The 22,308-nt window shown below is 35.2% G+C and overlaps 1 protein-coding gene across 1 annotated transcript in view; it reads right to left on the reverse strand.

The window, feature by feature from the left end:
• The window catches only part of LOC139695406 (probable E3 ubiquitin-protein ligase HERC1), a 132,131-nt gene that overhangs the window by 93,052 nt on the left and 16,771 nt on the right, over window positions 1-22,308 (reverse strand). The window contains exons 11-21 of the mRNA XM_071594142.1: window positions 19,032-19,360; window positions 18,150-18,284; window positions 17,912-18,040; window positions 15,415-15,565; window positions 12,100-12,267; window positions 11,833-11,988; window positions 9,118-9,241; window positions 6,732-6,920; window positions 5,447-5,662; window positions 2,066-2,363; window positions 734-984 (exon numbers count right to left, since the gene is read on the reverse strand). Of these exons, the coding sequence (XP_071450243.1) occupies window positions 734-984; window positions 2,066-2,363; window positions 5,447-5,662; window positions 6,732-6,920; window positions 9,118-9,241; window positions 11,833-11,988; window positions 12,100-12,267; window positions 15,415-15,565; window positions 17,912-18,040; window positions 18,150-18,284; window positions 19,032-19,360 (2,146 nt within the window). The remainder of the gene's footprint in view (window positions 1-733; window positions 985-2,065; window positions 2,364-5,446; window positions 5,663-6,731; window positions 6,921-9,117; window positions 9,242-11,832; window positions 11,989-12,099; window positions 12,268-15,414; window positions 15,566-17,911; window positions 18,041-18,149; window positions 18,285-19,031; window positions 19,361-22,308) is intronic.

A 22,308-nucleotide genomic window follows, 5' to 3' on the forward strand; every position in this document is an offset into this window, starting at 1 on the left:
TCATCATGAAGGAATTCCAGAAAGTTAAGCCTGAAACTGCTATGGGGAAGTACACAGAGATGAAGAGGGGTTTGTTGTACAATAGGATGTTGGTTTTATTAGGAGAAACAAAATATTTACTTGATAGATGTGCCCATGCAAAACCTACCTAAACCAGTAGATTACTTAATAATAATAATAAAGATTACAGAGATAGATACAAGCATAGCTTCCTTTTTTACACAAGTTAGGAGAAGGTTTCCGGAGAGTTAGCCGCAGTGAAATGGTCAACCATTTCCTCTGCACACACATTGGAAAGAATGGATGATAATTGAGAACTCTCTTTCACTCCTCTTCCCTGTAACTACCCCTTCTAACTCTCCATCTGCCACTTGCATCTAAGCAGTCTGAGACACATAAGGCTGTGGATAGATGATCTATCCCTCCAATCTACTTCTACCTCATGCTATACATTCAGTAAGTATATCCAATTTACTCAGTCGATTAAATTCATGTAATAAAGTAACTGAACAAATACATCCTCATTAAGTTCCTTTCTATTGTGACCTCATAACTGCTATAGCATCACATATACCTCTCCTTCTGGACCCCAAACTGATTATCCACTAAGTAGAAATAATAACAATATGGACAAATTCAATACCTCCAGTGATAATTGAACGCCCTTGGATAATAAAGATTATTATTAATATTATTCAACCACATCCTCCCCTCAGGCCAACTAATTAATTACCTGTATCTTCAATTCTGGAATCATCATGACTTTCTTCTCTTGGGGCTTCAACCATTCCAGCATTTCCTCCCCTCTCTGTCTCCACTCGTTCAGCTCCTCTTTGCCTCTTCCCTTTGAATGCATCATCAGATAAGGAATGCCGAAGGGATGGATTTAATTCTCTAAGAGTCTGAGACTTGGTGGCAAGAACCTCTCTCCTTAAGACAAAAACCTTTTGAAAAACCTCCAAAAGTTCAGGTTTGTTCAGATTTCTGGAAATAAATCGAAGCGATAACATTTTTTATCAAATGCATATCAGCACATAAGCTTGTTCTCATAGCAAAGCAAAAGGCACAGTACATCCTCTTTCCTCTGAGGTTGCTAGCCAACTTTTACCACAAAGAATAGAGGAATAATTTGGGCATTATAGACTAACCCATTCTTAAAAACATGTTCATAATCATGAAAATGTATAACTCCCCACATTACAGTATGAATTGAAACCATTTGAGTCTTCTTTATGTGGCCTATATCCACAGGGAGCATGAGAGGTAGTCTGAAAAGTCTGAAATTCTCACTAAATGAGAAGTTCCTTCAGTGATTAGGTTTTTACTGATAAAAAAACTTCAAAGCTACTGACATTCATCGGAAAATGACCAAATCTGATGAGTGACAGAATTATGAATCAGTGTTGTCATTTGTTTAAGAGTGAACAGAAATGTCCAAGATGATGACAAAAAAGGCCGCCTGTGTCTGTGGTAAACAATGAACTATACCAGTAATTTTGATGAAAAAGTTCGTGAAAACCAGCATTTTACGATATTTGAAATCTTTGGAAAGTTTTCCATGGATTTCTATGACTCTGTTGTGTAGAAACACCTTGTGTAGAAACTTCCTGTGCTTGTCTTGATGAGGAATTTCAATATGCCATCATTGCTTGCTGTGATCTCAGGTGGCAGAATTTTATGTGGAAGGAATTCATAAACCAGTTCTGAGATATGACTAACGTTTAAATGTTTGGTGAATATGCATAAAAATAGTAGAGATATGTAGTTTTGAGATGAAATTAATAAATGTTCTGTATCTATTTCAGTGTATTTTTTATAGCATAATGGAGGTTACTTTCTGGACAACTCTCATATTATTACAATCTATTTAGATATTGTACTCGTGGAATGTGCTACCCTTTACAATTTTTTTGTTTTAATCATCATTGCCACATGGGATCCATTCACATCGGCGGCAATTAAGTCATATAGTCCCAATCTATCAAAGTCTAACGTTCAAAAAATTAAATACCATAAATTTAATATTTTATATTAGAAAAATCCTAAATGAAACAAATGAACTTACATCTGCTTGGCCATAACAGGTTCTAAAAGTCCTGTGTGTTTCAGTAATGTAACCAGAATGAGTCTTGATATTTTCTCAAGCAGTGGTTCATCCATCACTTCACATGTGTCCCAGTCTTCTGCCTGAGCCGTTTCCATCATGGTCTCATAGACCAAATGCTGACTATTGGATGTCAAGGCCATATCTAGCATGCTCACCATCTCAGGAGTAAGGAATGCTCTTGTAAATGTACTCTTAATTGAGCGATACTCGCTGGAACAGGTGCACAAGGCAACTGTCAACTCATTAACTAAATTACCTGAAAAAAAACACCAGCAGACAATGTCAAATGATATTACAAAAAAAAGAGACTATGATGCTAAAGATTATTTACAAGTGCAGAAGGGGGCCCATTAAACTTAATGACTAAACATAATTCTTCATTAATAGCCATTAAGTTATGCTCAATTATTATCATTTATCCAAGACAACAATAACAACTGTTCATCACATTATTTATAACGTATTCAATGCCATAAATGTACTGGTAACATTAGGGTATGAGTTCAACTACAATTTGATCAAACCCAAATTATTAAACTATTTTCTCATCAAACCTTACACCTGAATCCTTTCTTTCCATCAAATTCAGAATATCTATCTTTTTTATGATATAAATAATTAGATTGAATCCTATTTTGACTTTATATTCTTTATATTATAGCGAATATTACACTAGTTTTATCTTATTCATCCTAATCACATACCTTTAAAACTTTAAAGCAATAAAATAAATTAAAAATGATGTTTTAAAACACTATTAATGACAGATTTATTAATTCTTAAATATTAAATGCTGCCATTACACTTCTGTTGTTGATGTTTAATAGCTACACTTTTTTACAATTTTTGCAACATACCTGAAGAAAACAGCAAGAAACATTCTCATATTTTCAAAGCATTTAATTTCCTCATGTAAATGTATATCAAGCTTTTATGATAAATTTTCTTTCATCTCAAGAAGTTCACAATTTTTTTACGTTCATTTCTACATTTTGGCTGGCCTAAATTTAAAATGGCCTCAATGAGGTTTTGAAAGAGTGTGCTCTTACTATTTTTTAACACAGGTAAAGCACTCCGTTGCCATCCTGATTCTCTTGTCAATGTGCTCTTCATCTATCAGAACTCAGCCTTCAAGTGAACACCACCTGGCATCACTTACATTCAGTTCTTAAGCCATACCACTTGACGATCACTCTAAATGCTTAAGAAGAGTAATGCTGTAGCAGAGGACGAATCTCAAGTGCTGGAACTCCAGATCAATTGAACAAGATGGCTATTCATTTTCCAAATTGCTATTCCTGGCAAATATGCTGTTTTTTTCTCAAACTTTCCCCAAAAGGTATAATATATGATTAGGTAATCCTAATGAATCAACCCTAATTGCTCCGCATCCCAATGATACCACTCAAGTCAACCTTACTAAAGTTTTAGTGTTTGTCAGGGATTGAACATTATATGGCTTACACCAAACATTAAACTGTTACCAAAACTGAAAGGAATATCATCCTTGGTGCGAATTCCTCGTCCTCATATCATATTTATGGCTTTTCTAAAAAATTTGGCCCTTTCACAATTTTTCCTCAAATATTTTTAATGATAAAATAATTATAAAAATTTTCCAGATTTTACAACTGAAAGGTCACCCTTTAATTTCTTTAAGTAATTACATCTAAAGCCTAAAAAATGAAGAAACATAATTGCTTCAATTGTTTCTGGCTCAACCTTGAGGAAATTCATTTTAATGAAATTAAGAATACAAAGTAACTTTCCACTGTCCTTTATTAGCGTACAACCGGTTTCAACGCTCAAGCGTCACCATCAGGTACCTTTGACGCTTGAGCGTTGAAACCGGTTGTACGCTAATAAAAGACAGTGGAAAGTTACTTTGTATTCTTAATTTCATTAAACATAATTGCATTTGAAATTACCTTAAAAACAACTCTCTTTAGCCTATTCTCCTGATAGCAATATCCAACACCATTTATTAGTTGCTGAAGTGAAATAAATATTCAAAAATAACAATGCAGCCTCTTCAAATTACTACAAATGATTTTGAACTTATATGATTAGCTTGACGTTAACACATCCACCACCAATGAATATTGAACCATATATGGTCTTGATAATACCTACTGATTGGAGTAATGTATTACACATGCCTAACACACAACTTTGAGGGGCAGTCTAATGATAGCCTAACGGAACACTCTAGACCAGTCCGCGCACCAACAGGATAACCCAACAACTGCATGCACCTGTGAGTTGCCACTATGCTCTCCTCCTACCACAGCGACAGCAGCATTGATATGTAACAACAGCGTCGCCACCTTTTGCACCGACTATGTATTATGGCGGGTGCTTGGTTCTCATTTGACTGCCTCTTATACATACTTATTGATAGAATTGATATTTTCGACCAATTTTGTTGCCATTTTCCATTTTTTCTCCTAAAAATAGCTCCAAAACTGACAAATATTTCAAATTTATCCGCCATGCCATCAGTTCTTTACACTATTGATGCAATTCTACCCATATCCACCCATTGAATTGCATGACATAATACACCCAAGTCCTTCATATGATATAAAAAAAACTAAATTAAACATTTATACCCTACTCAGTACATTTGTCTACACATTTATTAATCAGAGATCTAATTTGAAGAGCTGAAACAACCAAAGAATGTTTTTAGAACTGATAAAAATGATAAACAAACTTTCTCACTCAGGCAAAAGGATGAGTATTGATAGATAGGATATTGAGATGTGGGTGCAAAGGAGGATAGATAGAGTGAAATGGAAGGAAAGGAAAACATGAAAAGGTGCCTGGTGAGACAGGACAGAAGATAATGAGGAATTCACAGAACTCAGGAAAAGTGGATAAAGGTCATATTGAGTGTCAATGAAAAATTGAGAGGGGAGAATGTAGAGTAATCAATTACAGGAGGAAAATATTAAACATGTTAGTCACAAGGAAGGGAGGGAGAAAGAAAAATATGAAAAAATGCTGGGTAAGGTACTACAGCAGATGGTTACGAGAAATCCACGGAGGGCAGGAAAAGTAGATGAAGGGCATATTAGTTTAAATGAAAAGTTGTAGACATTTAGAGGAGAATGTTGAGTTTGCAAGTTTAGAGGGAAGAAAAAAATTAATATGTTGGACAAAAGGTAGGGATGCAGAGAGTATGAGAAGTTTAAGAATGGTTTACGTTAGAGTGTTACCATGCTTGGTGATGGCTTAGTATTGTAGCAATGGTTACTCTAAGCATTCACACTAAACATACCTTTAACAGTAGACTACCATTAATTAAAAGCTAATAAATTAGCTGAAGATACTAACCAATACTCATGGCTCCTTTTTCAAGACCATGTGATAGCAGTCGGGAGTTGAGCCAATTACAAGTCTGAGTTTCACTCCCCATCATAGGGGAACCAATAAGCATTCCGCCAAGACATCTTCCAACCAGCAGACTGCATGCCCTTTCCAAATCCACTAGCCACAACCATGAAAGCTCAGTTAAGTCTATGAGTTCACTTGGAGTTGGAGTGTTGGCTTCTGCAATGACATTTTTATTTGATTTGAGAAATGGTTGGGGCTGATACCATGTGGAAACCCATTTGTAATGCAAAAAGAAAGAATCAAAGACTTCGCATTTCCACGGGAAAACCTTTATTTGTATTTGGTTGCACATAGATCCACATATATCACAGGTTACAAGAAAGGTTATTTTTTTTAAGGTGCACCACAGGGACATCTTTATGATTTGAGACGGAGACCTAAATGAAAAATAGCTTTCACTTTGAATCTGAATATTTCTACGTGCACTCTTCCTTATCCTTTGAAATTTGACATAATGAGGCTTCACTGTATTTATTATAATAGTGCTCAAACAGTTAATGTATACCCATTACACAAATAAAACTACAACTGAGGCTACTAAAAATTAACATTTCCCATGGTCTGGGAATTAAAATTGTCAAAATTGGAGTGAAGATATCATCATTGAACCCCATTGCCTCAAGAAGGCTATTGTCAGCAGAACCAACAGAGTGGCAATTACCCAGAGAAATTTAATGAGCCATTTACAATAATACACATTTGAATAAATTGTGCTCCTGTTCAGTGACTAAATAACACTTAAACAAAATCTTAAAACAAAAAAATCTATGGCTAGGAATTATCTCTGATTTGAGGCTATATGTTCAGAATTCAATTGGGTTTTGAACACCTTGGGATATATAGTGGTCAGGCTGTTTTTATACCAAGATTAAACGATTGGATTCGAAATTTAAAATAATTATTTCATTTCAAAAGTGTTAAGAAACTTATCCAAATGCTGAATGATTTTATCTAAAATATATGGATTTTAATTGCTACATTCACATGATAAGACATTAAAAATGCAGACATCTATGCTCATCATTTCACTTTAACACAAAACTGACCATAAAAATTAATTTTAAGCTTCTAGAATTTGATTGTCAAATCCAAAGTTGATACAGCATTAAAACCTAAATAAAATATTTAGCCAAATGTGACCCAACACAACTCTTGGGTTATAATGACAGTCCAAAAAATATTGCATGTTGGAATGAAAAATAGAGATAAGGAACAGTACTAATACCTGAAGAATTCTCCAGCTGATCAGGTTCACTGATGTTGCCACATGATATAATTCGATTGAGCTTATCGAGTGGGATGAGGGTGGATAGGAGATGGAAAAGGAGTGGTAGGACACAGGAAATGGGAAGCAAAAGGAGCGAATGGACAATTTTGGAGAGCATAGAGCCAGCAGGAGACTGATACAACACACCTGAAATATTAACGATATTAAGTGTATTAATGATTTTTTACAATTGCTATTCCATTTACATTTTTTTAAAAATAGCATTGAAGGTTTTACTGACACTAATAAGAGGTTGAATTGGATAATTTTAACACTCAGCATTCTTAATATTCAATCTGGTCTCCTGACAGCTATTAGCTTCTGTTTTAATTATTATTAACAAACAAGAGTCAGTTACAGGGTACAGCTCTTACCCCACGACAGAAGTGATATATTTAAAAAGAATTTTAGTGCATTCAATTCATTCTAAGTGAATAAATGAATTCTTTCAGAAACATTAATAGAAAATATGCATAAAAGTTGAGGCCATTCCAGTTTAAATGTGTTTTTTAAAGATAAAATAAGAAAATAATCAATAAAATGTAATTATTACTCTAAGTTTTTATGGAACGGGTAAGTAGGTTTTAAGCATGTAGCAGAAAAACACAAAAATATGTCAATAATATACAATTCAGTATTTAAAATTCTGCCAACTTTGCAAAAATCCAACTCCATAATTTTCATTTGAATATCTAGGAGCTAGAGCACATGATTTCAGTGAAGGGCTTAGCTGGGCTTATATCTTCCATGATCCATATAATTCTAAAAAAAATATAACATTCAAAAACCATCACAACAAAATTGGAATGGCCCTTATTGTTATGATACGTTCATTTTATTTTACTATAAAATAAGTGGGTTTTATTTCAGCTTTCAATCTCAAAGTAAAAGGCATTTTTTCAGGCTGACAGTGATTGATAGTAATAATTCACTCCATTCAAAGGATTGACTACTTGGGCTTACAAAATCAATAAATTCAACTAAAATAATACAATTTAAGATTTGGCAGAATTATGGCTAAAATCATTTCCAGTCTCGAGAAAAAAATCACTTGATTCACTTGTGCTAAGCCTAACTAGTGACAATGTTATGAACTTTCTTTGGAGAAGAAAAAATTTGGAAGGCATTTATTTCATAATATGGATGTTGAGTAAGGATATTAAGAAAAGACTCATAAAAAATTTGATATGGAGCGTGTCTATGTATGGCGCAGAAACGTTGTCATTGAAGCAGGAGGATAGACGTAGACTGGAAGCTTTTGAAATGTGGGTGTGGGGAAGAATGGAGAAGGTGAAATGGACCAAGAAGAAAACAAATGAGGAAGAACTTGGTATGGTGGGCGAAGAGAGGGGTTTGTTGGGAGAAATCCTATGGAGGCAGGAAAAGTGGATGAAAGGGGTATTGGCCGGCAGTGGGATGTTGAAGACTGTAATTGAGAGGAGAATGTTAGGCAAACGAGAAAAGGGAAGGAACAGGATAGGGATGTTGGATGGGATGGAGGGAGGAAGAAAGTACTCAGAGATGAAGAGGGACCTGATTTAGAGTAGGATACTAGATTTTGTGTTTTGTTAGGAGTCACAAAATATTTATTTAGGAGCTGTGTCCATCCAAAAACCTACCTTAACCGGTAGATTACCTAATAATAATAATAATGAGAGAACATTAACAAAAATGCTTATCCAGTCCTTCCAGATTATATGATCAATAATGGACTGCTAGCAAATGATTGCATATCACTCATTTCTGGGTGAAAACCTGGATGTCAAAAATGCTGTCCCTTTTTTCCAAACAAATATGTAATACATTTATTATTTTATTCTACCACTTAGATTTTCCACCACAATCCAAAAATTAGCTAGTGGTAGAACTTTATTCATTGATTGATTGATTTTATAAAATAGAACAAAAGAAGCTATATAAAAGTTGAAATGAAACATTCAAAAACTAGACAATACACTGATCACTGAGCTTTATTTATCCCTATTAGCTGGGATAATGGAAGTAAGGGCTCCTTTTCTACTAATATTCCATATCACTTACTCATTTGATTTTAACTGAACTGTGGAAATTCTGTAGTTTGTTCTTCAAGCAGATGTTGGTCAAAACCAAATTAAACAATAACTACCAAGTGTAAAAAAATTAATCCAAGGGCCTTTAGTTCTAGATAATGTTTTGTTTTAGTGGACATGAGGAAAATTTATGAGTACACCCTGAATTCAAAAGTGAGGTCCGCACGAGGAGGATCATTAGAAATATAATATTACAATGAGAGCCATTCATATTTCATCAGAATAAAATAACACTTGCACAACAATAAGGAGTTTTCTCTAGTAAAATAACAAACCATGTAATTGGTTGAGAGCCACAGGAAAGTTTTTCAAAATACTGGTGGCATGCCTGAATGTTTTTGATGCTAGTGGTAGCAATAGCCCAAGATGATTTTCTAAAAGCCTAATACTTGATGAGATCTGCAAAAATAAAAAATCACAACTTCAAAAAATGAATCTCTCAATGAGAAATCATGCACAAAATAGTTAAAACTCAGCAATGTTTTTTTTTAAACTTGGTCTCATGAATACTGTAATAATCATTTTCAAAAGCCTTGAGTCCAAAATCAAGCGACTACAATAATGGATAATGGAAAAAGAGGAAACCATATTTACTCATGTATTTGAAACTTTCATCTAAAAACACCTTGCCCAAAAGAAAGTGCCTGTATATTTTTTTCAGATATTTTAAGGGTAAATTTACAAAATGGAAACAATTTTGAAAATTTAAGGCAATCATTGAACCAAAAATTCGACCATTATTGAAAAAGTCTACATTATAAACAGCCACTATTTCCTAAAACACCAATGTGCAAAGAATTTTCTGTCATTTCCAAGTTGTGTATTCCATTAATCTTTTCCTCAAATTGTTACTTATGTAAACAACTATCATAACTTTCCTTCGAATACTACCTTTTGTTCTCACTTAAACTGAACTACTTCATGTCTTGTTCCTGCAACCCAAATATATTTTTTTAATGCTGTATAAATTTTACTTCATTCTGAATATGGGTTACATAATTATTGGTAAACAATTTGTTTAGAACCATATTGAAATCAATATATCCATAATATCAGCACTGCAATTCAGCATCAGTGATTTACTTGTACTAATACTCCAATTTATCACTTATGGTGCAGTTAGAAACAAAAAATAAATACTCTTCAGTTGATTGCTCTTAATAAGTATTAGTATGCAGCAGGTTCTGCACTGTAAAAATACAATACATTTATACTATCCCCGATTGTTTATAATGGTATACAATCATATATTCTTACTACTGTGATACTAATAAGTTCAGCACTAAAAAGATGTAGTTATGGCTACAGACAATGCAATATTCTACAGATTTTTCTGACTCCCTGTTGAAAGCATGTAGAAACTGAAGTTGATGGATTAACCGGGTCAAGTATAAATAACACCTCTTTATTTTATTTTTTTTAATATTTAAAAGAAGAACACTCTTAAGAACAGAAAAAAGCTGAGCAAGATAATAGTAGAAGGGGAATAAAAATAGGTTCATCCTTGAATAAATGATTTTTGTTTTCTATCCTGCAGTAAGCCAACATCTGTCCAGCCAACTAACTTTAAAACCATTGGCTACTTATCATTGCTAATATAAGAGTTATTGCAAATTTAATAAATTCTACACAAATTAGAGCGAAAGAAAATTCTAGGCAATTGCACTTCCCCTTTTTGATGAACTGCCTTATCACATGAAATAAATAACAAAAAAAACCAATGTGGTTTTTAGATGGGTGGGAGTAATAGATTGAATAATACTACTAACACATCATGTAATTACATGCCTTGTAACATTTGGCATTATGTTTTTTCTTGTTTATATAGCACACACTGTCAAGCCTACAGCTGATTGCCTTAACAGGGCCAAAAGGATTTTGCATTTCTTCCAATTTTTATTTCATTCTTTAAAATATTTGTATTTCTATACACCAAGTTTAGGTAGTGGTAAAATGCTTCCTCTTAATTTAAATATTATCAACATTTGTTATCATGATAACTTTGTGCCATTGCATGTGCGGTAATTCATTAGAACATCTTGCTCCTATTAAGTACTAACAAACTCACAGTGAAAGAGGACTCGTCAGATTTTCACCCTTTTCCATTCTCGCAGGTGAGAGCAAAACAGCAGGTAAGGCTATTGCTGCAGCATTTTTCAGGTTCTTTGAATTAGTTACCGTGTTTAAGGGACATACTTTGAGAAGCATTGAAATTTCTTCATCACTGTCTATGGTTTTCATCCCAAGGATTGGATTGGCTTATAGAGCTCTTCACTCTCTACCATTTTCAGTTCTTCATACAATTAATTTTCACTTGAGGAAAAAATCAAAACAAAAAAGCATTTTCAAAATTCCTGGTTTGCTAGCAAATCCCTACAAATTCCAAGTTTCTTCCAGATATGTCAGAATTCCCACATTTCCTGTAGACAGATATCCAGTTTCTAAATATCTTGCAAACTCAGCATATTTAAAAACCCTAAATAATCAAGAAGTAGCCATTGAAAATTGTACAACTACTTTTTCAAGAGTAAAAATAACATAAAATACTTAACGAGAGCGTGAACTAATAAACTCTATTTAGTACATTATATCATCTGGCTATTTAAAAAAAAAATTACTTGCAATGAAGAAAACAATAGAGAAACCTTACACGGGTTTTCAAAGAATGATTATAACATTATATATGAGTAACATATTTGTATTCTTTCCAAATACAATAATTGTTGGCAAAAATAAATGAAGAAAAATAGATACTGATTCATGTCTTTGCTCAGAAAGATGCGGGATTCCTTAAGTCTGGAAATAAATGCTATGTAAAAAAATTGCATCTTAAAGGCAGGGTGTTTATCAACTTAATCTGCATAAGTAGGCACTGCAAATTTGAAGGTCACAATTACAGAGTAAACATACCATGTCAACGATTACCAGGCATAATACAACAAATGACAAGTAGGACCTTTTAAATGCAAAAATTATGAAAAAATTCTCACTCTGCTAAGATCCTCCACATTAACTGTGCAATGGGCCAGTAAATGAGTCTGGAGGGATGACAAGAGGTCATGAAGATGGGAGATAGGAGCACCAGAAGAGTTAAGTTCTGCTTCTCCCTTGTCCAAGTTTTTCTCCACCTCATTCAAGCATTCTTCCTGTAATATGGTCAGCATTCATCAGTAACATCAGGTCTATCCTTGAGGAAGAATACATTTTGCTACAAGTAAATACATTCTTTCTTTCAATTTCCAAAACATAAACATTACCGTGTGAACACTCAAATTTTGCAGAAGGATTTTCATTAATACTTCAGGAAGATGTAGATCTTGAGTATCCAGTCTTCCTTCCAAGTTTGAAGGAATACTATATCCTAAGAGCGAAGACACATGGCTATGGTCCTCAAGACTTGTCAAAATTATTCCCAAAAGCATTTTCTGGAATTATAAAACATGGTTGTTTGATTAGAATTAAGGCCTTCAGTAGACTTATCACACTATACATGAAGATATGTATGGTAGATTAAGAAGCCTAATTCAGCTATCATTAACTATATTGCTATACCATTCCAATTGTCTCAATAAACGTCTCTACCAAAGTGCAGCATAGTTTTGAATATATCAAAGGCATAAAAGAGGTTATTTAAACATCAAATCAAAATCAAAAATACATAAATACTGTGAACTTCCTCTTATCTGATGTTGCTTTAATTATCCGATGTTTTACTTGCTCTCTGTTACTCCAGAGGATGTATTAGAATACATAACAATGGCCATGATTTGAGTAATTATAGGCATATTGAGTAACAATTGAATGTTGAAGACTGAGATAATGGAGATTGTAAGGTGAGGCAGATGTAGGAAAAGATTAGGCATGTTGGACAGAATGGAGGCAGGTAAAAAGTATGTGAAAAACCATAAACATAGTAATCGACCCAAAGGTCAGTTTGGGATGATGTTAGAGTTCACCAAGTACTAAGCCTGACAGCATGTGAAATTCATATATCAGGGAAGGGGGGCCAGTTCCTTTCCCTGTGCCAGCTATGGTTTCTCATGAAGATCTGGCACCCGTAAAATGACAAAGCTTATATGAAGCTGAGGGTGCCTAGAAATGCTTGCCTGGGAATCAAACCTGGGCCCTCCAGCCTGTAGTCCAACGCTCTTCCCCTGGATTACCATGACCAATGTTTAAAAATTAGTTCATTGCCATCATCATCAGTATTTTAATCCAAGGATTGGTTTACTGCAACCCATTTCTTTCTATTCTACTACCTTTGAATGCAAGGCAAGGCTGCATATTCTAGGGAGAATAATTTGGCAGTTTCCCGTTGCCTTCCACTTTGTAGCACTGCAGCTGATACCATGAACTTCACTCTCGTCCCCAGCTGTGGCAGCTGATAAGGGGCTGACCCACTCGGTCTGCACCACCAGTGCCTAATGGTGAAACTGCTGCCTTTCACTATGGGTTTCAGGGTAGCTTTCCTAGTGTAGAAGTCTATTTTTCTCAGTGCCTCGTTCCGAAATACCATTAACAAACTTTTCTAGGCCAAAAAATTTTCTCTAGTCACAGGAATCGAATTAGCGACCTTCTGTTCCACAAGCAGACACGCTACCTATGCTCTTCCACCATCCCCCAAGGTTATTGTAATGTCAAGGTATTTAGCGTGGTGTAAGGTGGGACTTGTAGAACTGCTTAGTCCCTGGATTCATCAGAAACTAACCTTCACATTATTATGTACATGGGTGATGCTTCCTGTATTACATAAACTTAGTGAGCAAATTGACAAAAAAAGGTATGTAAGATTCAGAGCACTAACTTAGAATACACTATGGTAATTTTATAGAAGAATTGGCATCTGAATTCACATAAAACTCATGGATAGAAGTGAAATGAATTCACATAAAACTCATGGATAGAAGTGAAATGAATTCACATAAAACTCATTAGGACTGAGAATAAGAAACTATTATTATTTGGTGGTCTACCATTTATGATGGTTGGTTATGGATGGACACAAACTGAACACTCCTACATTTCTTTGCCTCACATGATATAGCGGAGACATTTCAATCAATTTCTTCTTTTTACAATAATTACTATCAAACAAAATTTGAATTCAATAAGCAGCATTGGGATCATATGCATTTTAAATCCGTTTCCAGATAATTCAGCCATTCAATGATGTATCAGTTAAATATGGAAATGTATCATCACACAACTGTGTAATTTTTTTGCAATCACTAAAAAAATGCAGAAAATGGCAAAATAATGACAGGAAATCAACCTGAAGCCCAACTGTTTGCAGATATACCTGACCATTCCCTTGAGAGAGGATTAAATCAAAATGATGGAATGTGTCTTATTTGTTGATCAACCTTCTACATGTAGGAATACCCAGAGACCATTACTCTGTTCAATAATGGCAAACACTCATTGTGACTACCATACTGACAACATGATCTGCAGAGGGTATACACACCATCAATTAAGTGAGAATGTCTTTATGTTAATTTCAACCTTAGTTCTCAGGAATTATATTTTTTCTTTATTCACAATTTATCATTATATCATAATGATCCTGCAACACTACCAATAATTACCACAATCCTTTAGCTGGCTGGCTAACTGTAACCTCATCATCAGCGGAACTAATTCAATCAGCATTCTACTCACTTCCCTTTTTCCTTGCCTGGGAATCGAACCCATCCTGGGTTAGACTCACAGGCAAGCCTTTCGTGGTACCTGCAGCTCCACCCAAGCTATGTGATTTTTTGGGTACCAGATCTTCCTGGGAAACCATAACCGGCACAGGGAAAGGAACTGGCCCCCCTACCCTGATGCATGAATTTCACATGCCGTCAGGCTTACTACTGGGTGAGCTTTACCATTAACTTCCAAACTGACCTTCAGGTTGATTACTGTATTTATGGTTATGGTCCCATCATATGCATCCCGTTTCTCCACTTGCTATCCTTTATTGTGAAGGCTGATTTAGGTACCTAACATATATTTGCATTAAATGCATATATCTTCAACCCACAGTCGCATTTGGTAATATTTTCCTTAACTTTATCCACCCCAATCTGCTTCAAACCTACCTTAAAACTCAAATCAACATACCATACCCTGGCACCCTAAATTTTTTCTTTCTATTACTGTTTTAATCTCTGTTTAACGCCAAATAAAATTTAATCTCTGAAGAAAATATTTTATGGATTTAAGGCAAACAAAATATGATAAATTAATTTTTCCTTCAGTAGGAGTAAAATTCTTGAATAAATTAATTAGACATTACATTAGCATTAATTACAGGAGAATATTTTCCACATTTTTTTTAAGCAGTACAATCATTGTAATGAAGTTACATTTTACAACCTTTCTGTGAAATGGGAGCACTTCAGTGCATCCATAGGAGTTCCCATAGCAACTTTTTAAGTTAATCTTATTTTTCAATGATTACAGTGTCATCTTTGCACTGATGGCTGTCTTTATACATTTTGCAAACCTTTCTTTCATGAGCAAAAATTTTACCCATTGCCCACAAATTTTCACTATTCAAATCACATAAAATTATGTAAACTTACCTGCCCTTTGGAAAGGTCAGGTCCTTGTGGTAACAGTGTATGAAGAAGTTCCATTCTTTCTCGAAGAGGTGGAAGGAGCATTGGTGCACCAATGGACAATGTCTCCTTTACAACCATTTGAACAGACAAAGGAGTGTTCATGTCAACTAGTCTGTGTGAATTCAGAAAAAAATTAATTTTTTAGCATTAATTCAATCATGAACCAATGGTAAATTAAGACAAGTTCCAACATACCACATTTAGCATCTCAGAAGACATCTAAATAGATCTTTCAATAATGAAATTTCCACTGAATAAAAATCACTGATAATTTAATCTTAAGTCGGTGCCCTCTTCACCTTTGTTTAAGTTGGTCTTTCGTTTTTCATTTTTCCGCAAAGTTTTGACGAGTTGATACAATATAATGGCCAACTGATATTGGTGGAGCAATTTATTTGTCATGGTTGTGTTAAAATAAAGACCATCTACCACAACTGCAATCATTTAGGTTATAGTGCCTTGGTGCCCTCATGACAAAGCTATAATACTCCAGTGTACACACCACAAGAGATTGTTATGACTTAAGGATACCTGCCCACAACTGAGCTACGTTTGTCATGGATTTTTGTTAGGCTGGGGTAAAATTCCTCAAATCATTACCCAGAAAATTAAGGGAAATAGAACTTTTTTGCCATTTAAGCCTAAACTTTATCAGTTCCCAAGCAAACATTAATGTCGAAGAATTCATGTCTCTCTCCGTAGATAATAATTTTGTTCTTATACACTCTACTACTGACTTGTTTATTTTTTTTATTTATGACTTTACATTTGCACTCAAACTCTAATTGCAATACTATATTGTGTTTGCCTGCAATATTTCCAATCAATGTGACACATTCCATACATGTCTCAAACATGCCTTTTAGGAGCTAATAAACATTATCATCACTATTTTATACTTTAATAATTCTCTGCTTATTGCATAACTGGTGGAGTGGTAGCCTATAAGGCCAGACACTTGGTGTCCCAGATTGAACTCTATTGCATGCCACTGGAGGTCCATCATAAAATTAAAGATATATACTTTGATGGGCTCTAGAACTTTCTTCGAAACTCCAAGAGTCATGATAATAGGAACTTCCTGCCCTCCACTCACACAATAAGAATTTTATACGGCTTTGAATTTGGAATTATATCATTTGGCAGAATATAAGACGATAATTTTTTCCAAAATATGGTTAAAATAATCACCCGCACCTTATATGTGGAGGCACAAACTCTGTGGGCTAACATTCAATTCTGAACATTATTTTTACCCCAGTTGGTCAGTACTACCAACTTTGACCCCATTATTTTTCCACTATTATATTTACTTATACATAATATTTATTATTCAACTGAGGAATGTTGTAGAAGATTTTTGTGTTGCTATTTATGCTCATCGCTATCATGTGGCATGAATGTTGTGTTGGTTCATTCTGCTATGCCAAAAGGTGCACACAAGACCTATATAAACAAACTTGATTGTATTTTTATTCAACTGATCATAACCAAATAGCATGGGTGATCAGGATGGTGGGGTACCTAACATGCTGTCTCCCATCCAGATGGCCCAAATTCGAATCCTGGAGGCAGCAGATATTTTTCAGAGGTATCCCGATCCCTACTTGAGATGCTTTGTGGAGAGCACTGTGATTAAGTACCCCATCCGTCGGATGGGACATTTAACTGCGGACCCCTCGGCACTTTTGTTAAACCTAGACTCAATGCCGATCCTTTCCTGTCCATCCCTAATTGCACTTTTGACTTCAGCTGTCAGTCACCTCCCCTGAAAACTACTACTAAATAGAATGTGCTCTTCTTACTGAGTGGAATTATTTGTTTTAAGAAAATTACCCAAAAATTGCCAAATACCTGATTCGGTGAGGTATAGAGCTTTTGCATGGACTGTTAAAGCTTTTTTTTCTTGTGTGTGCCTTCATGACCTAAAGAAATGAGAGTGCATCTTATATGATATGCCATCAAATATGGTGAGTTACATATGGCTTTCATTATTTGGATAATGGCTGTAGGTGCTTCGTCAACATTTACTGGTAGGATGACTAGGACAAGTTTTTCAATGAATGGAAATAGCTCAATATTTTCTTATGAAACTTTTTAGCCAAATGTACCCTAGGGATTTCAATAACCTTATTTGTTTTCACTACTGTATTAGGTGACCAAAAGGAAAGCATCACATTGTAAATCAGGGTATAAGTGTTGGCATACATGAAGAATGTACAGCTTGGAATTGAGTTATGACAACATTTTACTCCTTCGGTAAAGGAAGAAAAGAAGGAAAAACCAATAACAGATTTATTTACAACTAAACCATAGCTTAGCCACATTAATTGAAGGGCCATGTGCCATAATGAACTGTCTCAACAATGTTTACGAAAGTGTACTGAGGTTGGGAACATCAGGAGACATAAATTAGAATTTACTTCAGTTTGAAATCTTTAGAAAACCAAATACTTACTTGAAAAGAAGGTGTCGCAGAGGCCCAGCCTGATTTCCCAAAACAGATGTTGTCAAGCCACCACTTGAAGCCAGAGATAAATGTGTACACAACAACTTCAGGCATAGTGAAACAAACTTGTGGTGCTCACTGAGAGAAATGAAAATAAGTTACTTAGAGAAGAATTCAAAAGTGAGTTGTGCATAGCCTATTACTACGGTTCAACACATACAATGTTCTCAAAGAAGTACTATTTTACCTGGATGAATTGAAGGGTAAAGGATATTTGTCTTCATCGTCAAAATCACAGTATTTTTCAAGAAACTGACGCAAGTAAGAAAATGTTTTCTCTTGAAGATCCATGCAGAAGGGTCGATGCCATGTCACCACTTGCCTGTGGAAACCATACATGGATCTAAAGTTCTTGCATGACAATCTGATACACAGCATGGTAAATCCTAGATTACACACAGTGGACTTATATCATTGGCATGATCAGATTTCTTAAATATAAAAATAACAGAAAAAAAACAATGTTTAGAGCAGAAGTATAAGCATTACAAATTTATATTTTTTAAAGGATCATGGAATATAAACCAAGTTTATGGTCTCGGCTATCCCGTTTTCATTGCTTCAAGACCGTGGGTACATTCATTTTATATTTACATAAACCAAATTCTCCACGACTGTTAATGGCATAGACACTAATAATGCTAATTATACATGAGGATCTGTCATGATAGAGTTTTCCTCAAAACGGATACATAATATTTGACCCTGTGACTCCTGAAATATTACAGAGGGACCATGACGCATAGCCAAAATTAGCCGAATTAGGTTGACAGCAGAACTTTTCATTGCATCATGTGCTTGTGAATATACAGAGCCCATTTTCCATTTGGGGCAAATATTTCTCCAAGTTGCAGTTGGAAAAGAAGGGTTATTAACAGTTAATATCTTGGGAGTTCTTTATATTTCCCTTCAGATTAGTTTTTTTTATTCAGCTCTTTTCTCTATTTTTTCCTCAATTTTAGACAATTTTGAGCGAATCCTGATATTATCCCAATTTCTCTTCACTGCATGGCCACCCTGCCTCGTATGTGTGTTCATTCCATTAACTGAACAAATAAATCTACTCAACCGGTCAGTTGGCATTGCTGTCCAAGCAACACTGTGAGATGTTCCTGCTGATATCTGGTGAACCGCCATACCATCCATACCAACCACTCGGCGTGGTCTCGTTATGGGTGTGGAGAAATGACCTTGACCGCACTGGCCAACAGCATTGTTCCCCCAAGCGTATGCCTCTCCGTCATGGCCGAGGGCAAGGCAGTGGGAATCACCGGCACATATGTCCACCAGGCATCCAATTGAGGGGCCCTGCACATCCTCCTCCAATGGTCTCGGAGTCAGAAAGGTTGAATCAGCAGAGCCACTTCCAAGACACGGACCATTGCCCCAAGTCCACAGCTGCAGGGAATAAGCATGCAACATTATTAGTGTTTTTAAAAACAAACTGAAATTACAGAGATCAAGTTAAACATTTAAATTTTTATATATTTTTTTTCAAATTCAAATGTATTGCATTATAACAAAACAAATATAAAAAATGAATACTAAACTTCTATTTTACTCCATGCTAAATATCACAATTTTATTTTTAAAATTAACAACAACATTTCACATGTTTCTTATGGGTATTGTTTGAAAAACGGTTTTCCAGGATTAATTTTATTTGAAACAAATTATTTTTTATACCAGCTTCCCAAGCCTTATAAGGTTCGTCAGCAGGTATCAATGTTTCTAAAACAGTATGAATTTACAGCTCCACAATTGATAAACTAAAAGTATATATATCACATTGTTTTTAACAAACATAATCACCTGTATAGTACAACTCTGATAAAATATTGATTGAATTGAGCTCTTACAGCTAGTGGTATTGAATTAATGAAAAAACTCCAACAGCCATAAACAGTTTAACTTTCAATGCAACAATTTCAGAGTGTAAAAATCATTAGCCTTGACCGAGACATGAACCTGGAACCCTGAATGTCCGATTGAGTGCTTTAGCCAGTTAAGCTATCGAGGCATCCTCTTAAACTCTGAAATTTTGGGAGCTTTTAAAGGAACAAGATGTTGTAACGAAATACTGTACATACAATGTAACAGGCATTCGAAGTCGTACGCGACGTGCCGAAGTCCACGAGGTGAAAGCCAACTTTTAAACACTTAGGCTGTTTATACCTTTGACAAATTCCAAAGAAACTGCGATGTTGCATTGAAATGCATACTACCTTGATCAAAAATTTCCCGGAATTTATTCAGAAAATTAAAAATACAAGTTTATTCATCTAAATCTATATTGCCCCCTTCAAAGTAATCCCCATCGACTGCAACACACTTATGCCAGCGCTTGATCCAATCCTCGAAACATTTTTTATATTCGGTTTTCGGTATGTCCATCAGTGCTTCCTGCGATTTTTCCATTACTTCCTCTCGGCTGCTAAAACGCGTTCCCCGTAATGGTTTTTTAACTCGATTGAACAGAAAGAAGTCACAGGGAGCCAAATCAGGTGAATTCGGTGGCTGTTGGATGGTATTTGTTGCATTTTTCGTCAAAAAATTACGAATAATGATAGCACTGTGCGACGGTGCGTTATCATGGTGCAAAATCCACGAGTTTTCTGCCCACATTTCTGGTCTCTTTCGGCGAATTGCTTCACGCAAACGTCTCATAACGCCCAAATAATACTCTTTGTTTACTGTCTGGCCTTCTGGCAAAAATTCATGATGCACTACACCGTTGTAATCCATGAAAACCGTCAGCATTGCCTTCTTTTTTGACTGAAAACGACGTGGTTTTTTTGGTCTCGGCTCATTTGGTGAACGCCATTCACTTGCCTGATGTCTGGATTGCGTGTCGTACTCATAAACCCACGTCTCGTCTCCAGTAATGATCCTTTTGATGAATGTGGGATCGGATTCAGCCTCGCAAATCATGTCTTTTGCGACGTCAACACGGTCTCTTTTTTGCATGAAATTGAGGTCTTTTGGCTGCTACACGACGGAAACCCAAATCATTAACCACAATGTCTTGGGCGGATCCATAGGCAATGTTCAAGTCCACCGCTATTTCTCTGATGGTTAATTTGCGGTTATTGACCAACATTTCAATTACTTTATCAATTTTTTCACCGACTTTCGATGTCGATGGTCTGCCACTGCGTTCATCATCTTCGATTGACTCACGACCACTTCTGAACCGCTCGTGCCACTGGTAAACGACCGTTTTTTTTAGAGAATCGTTGCCGAAACACTTTTCCAACATTTCCAACGTCCGTGCGCCACTAAATCCGTTTTTTACGCAAAATTTAATACAAGTTCGTTGTTGCAAATTTAAATCCATTTCTGAAATTGTAAAAAATCGCCAACACACACAGAGATAGATGTACTCTTGGCTACGTAACTTTTGCAAATGTCAAGTTATGACACTAAGATTTAAAGGGAATATCAACAACAGATGTACCAATTTAACAAAAAAAAACAGAACTCAAATCGGAACGATGGGAGCGGCACACGGGTGGTTATTCCGGGAACTTTTTGATCAAGGTAGTATTAGCAGATGACTCCGTTAAAAGTCACTGTTGTGGCATCTCTCACAGTACCCTTGGAAAGGTTTACCTTTCAAAACCAAGTAAAAATAAGGTTAGTTGGCTAATGCCACCAGTCAAAGGGAGTATTCATATTCACCTTTCTCATCCCTTTCCTTTTTTACCCTTTACCCCTCCCTTTGACTTGTGGCATTAGCCAACTAACCTTATTTGTACTTTGTTTTTAAATGTAAACTGTTTACGGCTATTGGAGTTTTTTCATTTATTCTGATAAAATAGACTTAAATCACAAACAATGTACTTAAAATTATTTTTTGACAAAGTTTGAAATCTATATTTATTACATGAAACATTATGAGATATTCTCCTAATTCCATTGGTATTTCACTAATTTTAAAATATTTCTCATGTTTTCAGGTAAACTATAACTGATAATAGGTATTTTAACCACTAGCCTAATTTCACCAAATATACAGTTATTCCTTCGATCATAAGATTCAGGATTATACCTCTCCTTCATAGAGTTTACTTTTCTGGAATAAATTAATCAAGATACATACTCAAGGATACTGATATCTATCCAGTACTTTTTAAAAACTCTAACTTGGTTTGCCACAGAACTTACAATTTTGTAATATCCAGGTACTGTTGCAATAAAAATGATCAGGTGATGTTGCACTACAACTTAAAGCATGAAAAGAAGATTATTTAACACGAAATTCCACCAAGTGATGCTCAATGCCATCGACCTAATTTTTCAAATCAACATCAAGACCATTGATTGAACTGAGTTCTTACGGCTAA

The sequence above is a fragment of the Hetaerina americana genome, unplaced genomic scaffold (assembly GCF_022747635.1).
Source record: "Hetaerina americana unplaced genomic scaffold, ioHetAmer1.1.p SCAF_6, whole genome shotgun sequence".
Lineage (NCBI taxonomy): Eukaryota > Metazoa > Arthropoda > Insecta > Odonata > Calopterygidae > Hetaerina > Hetaerina americana.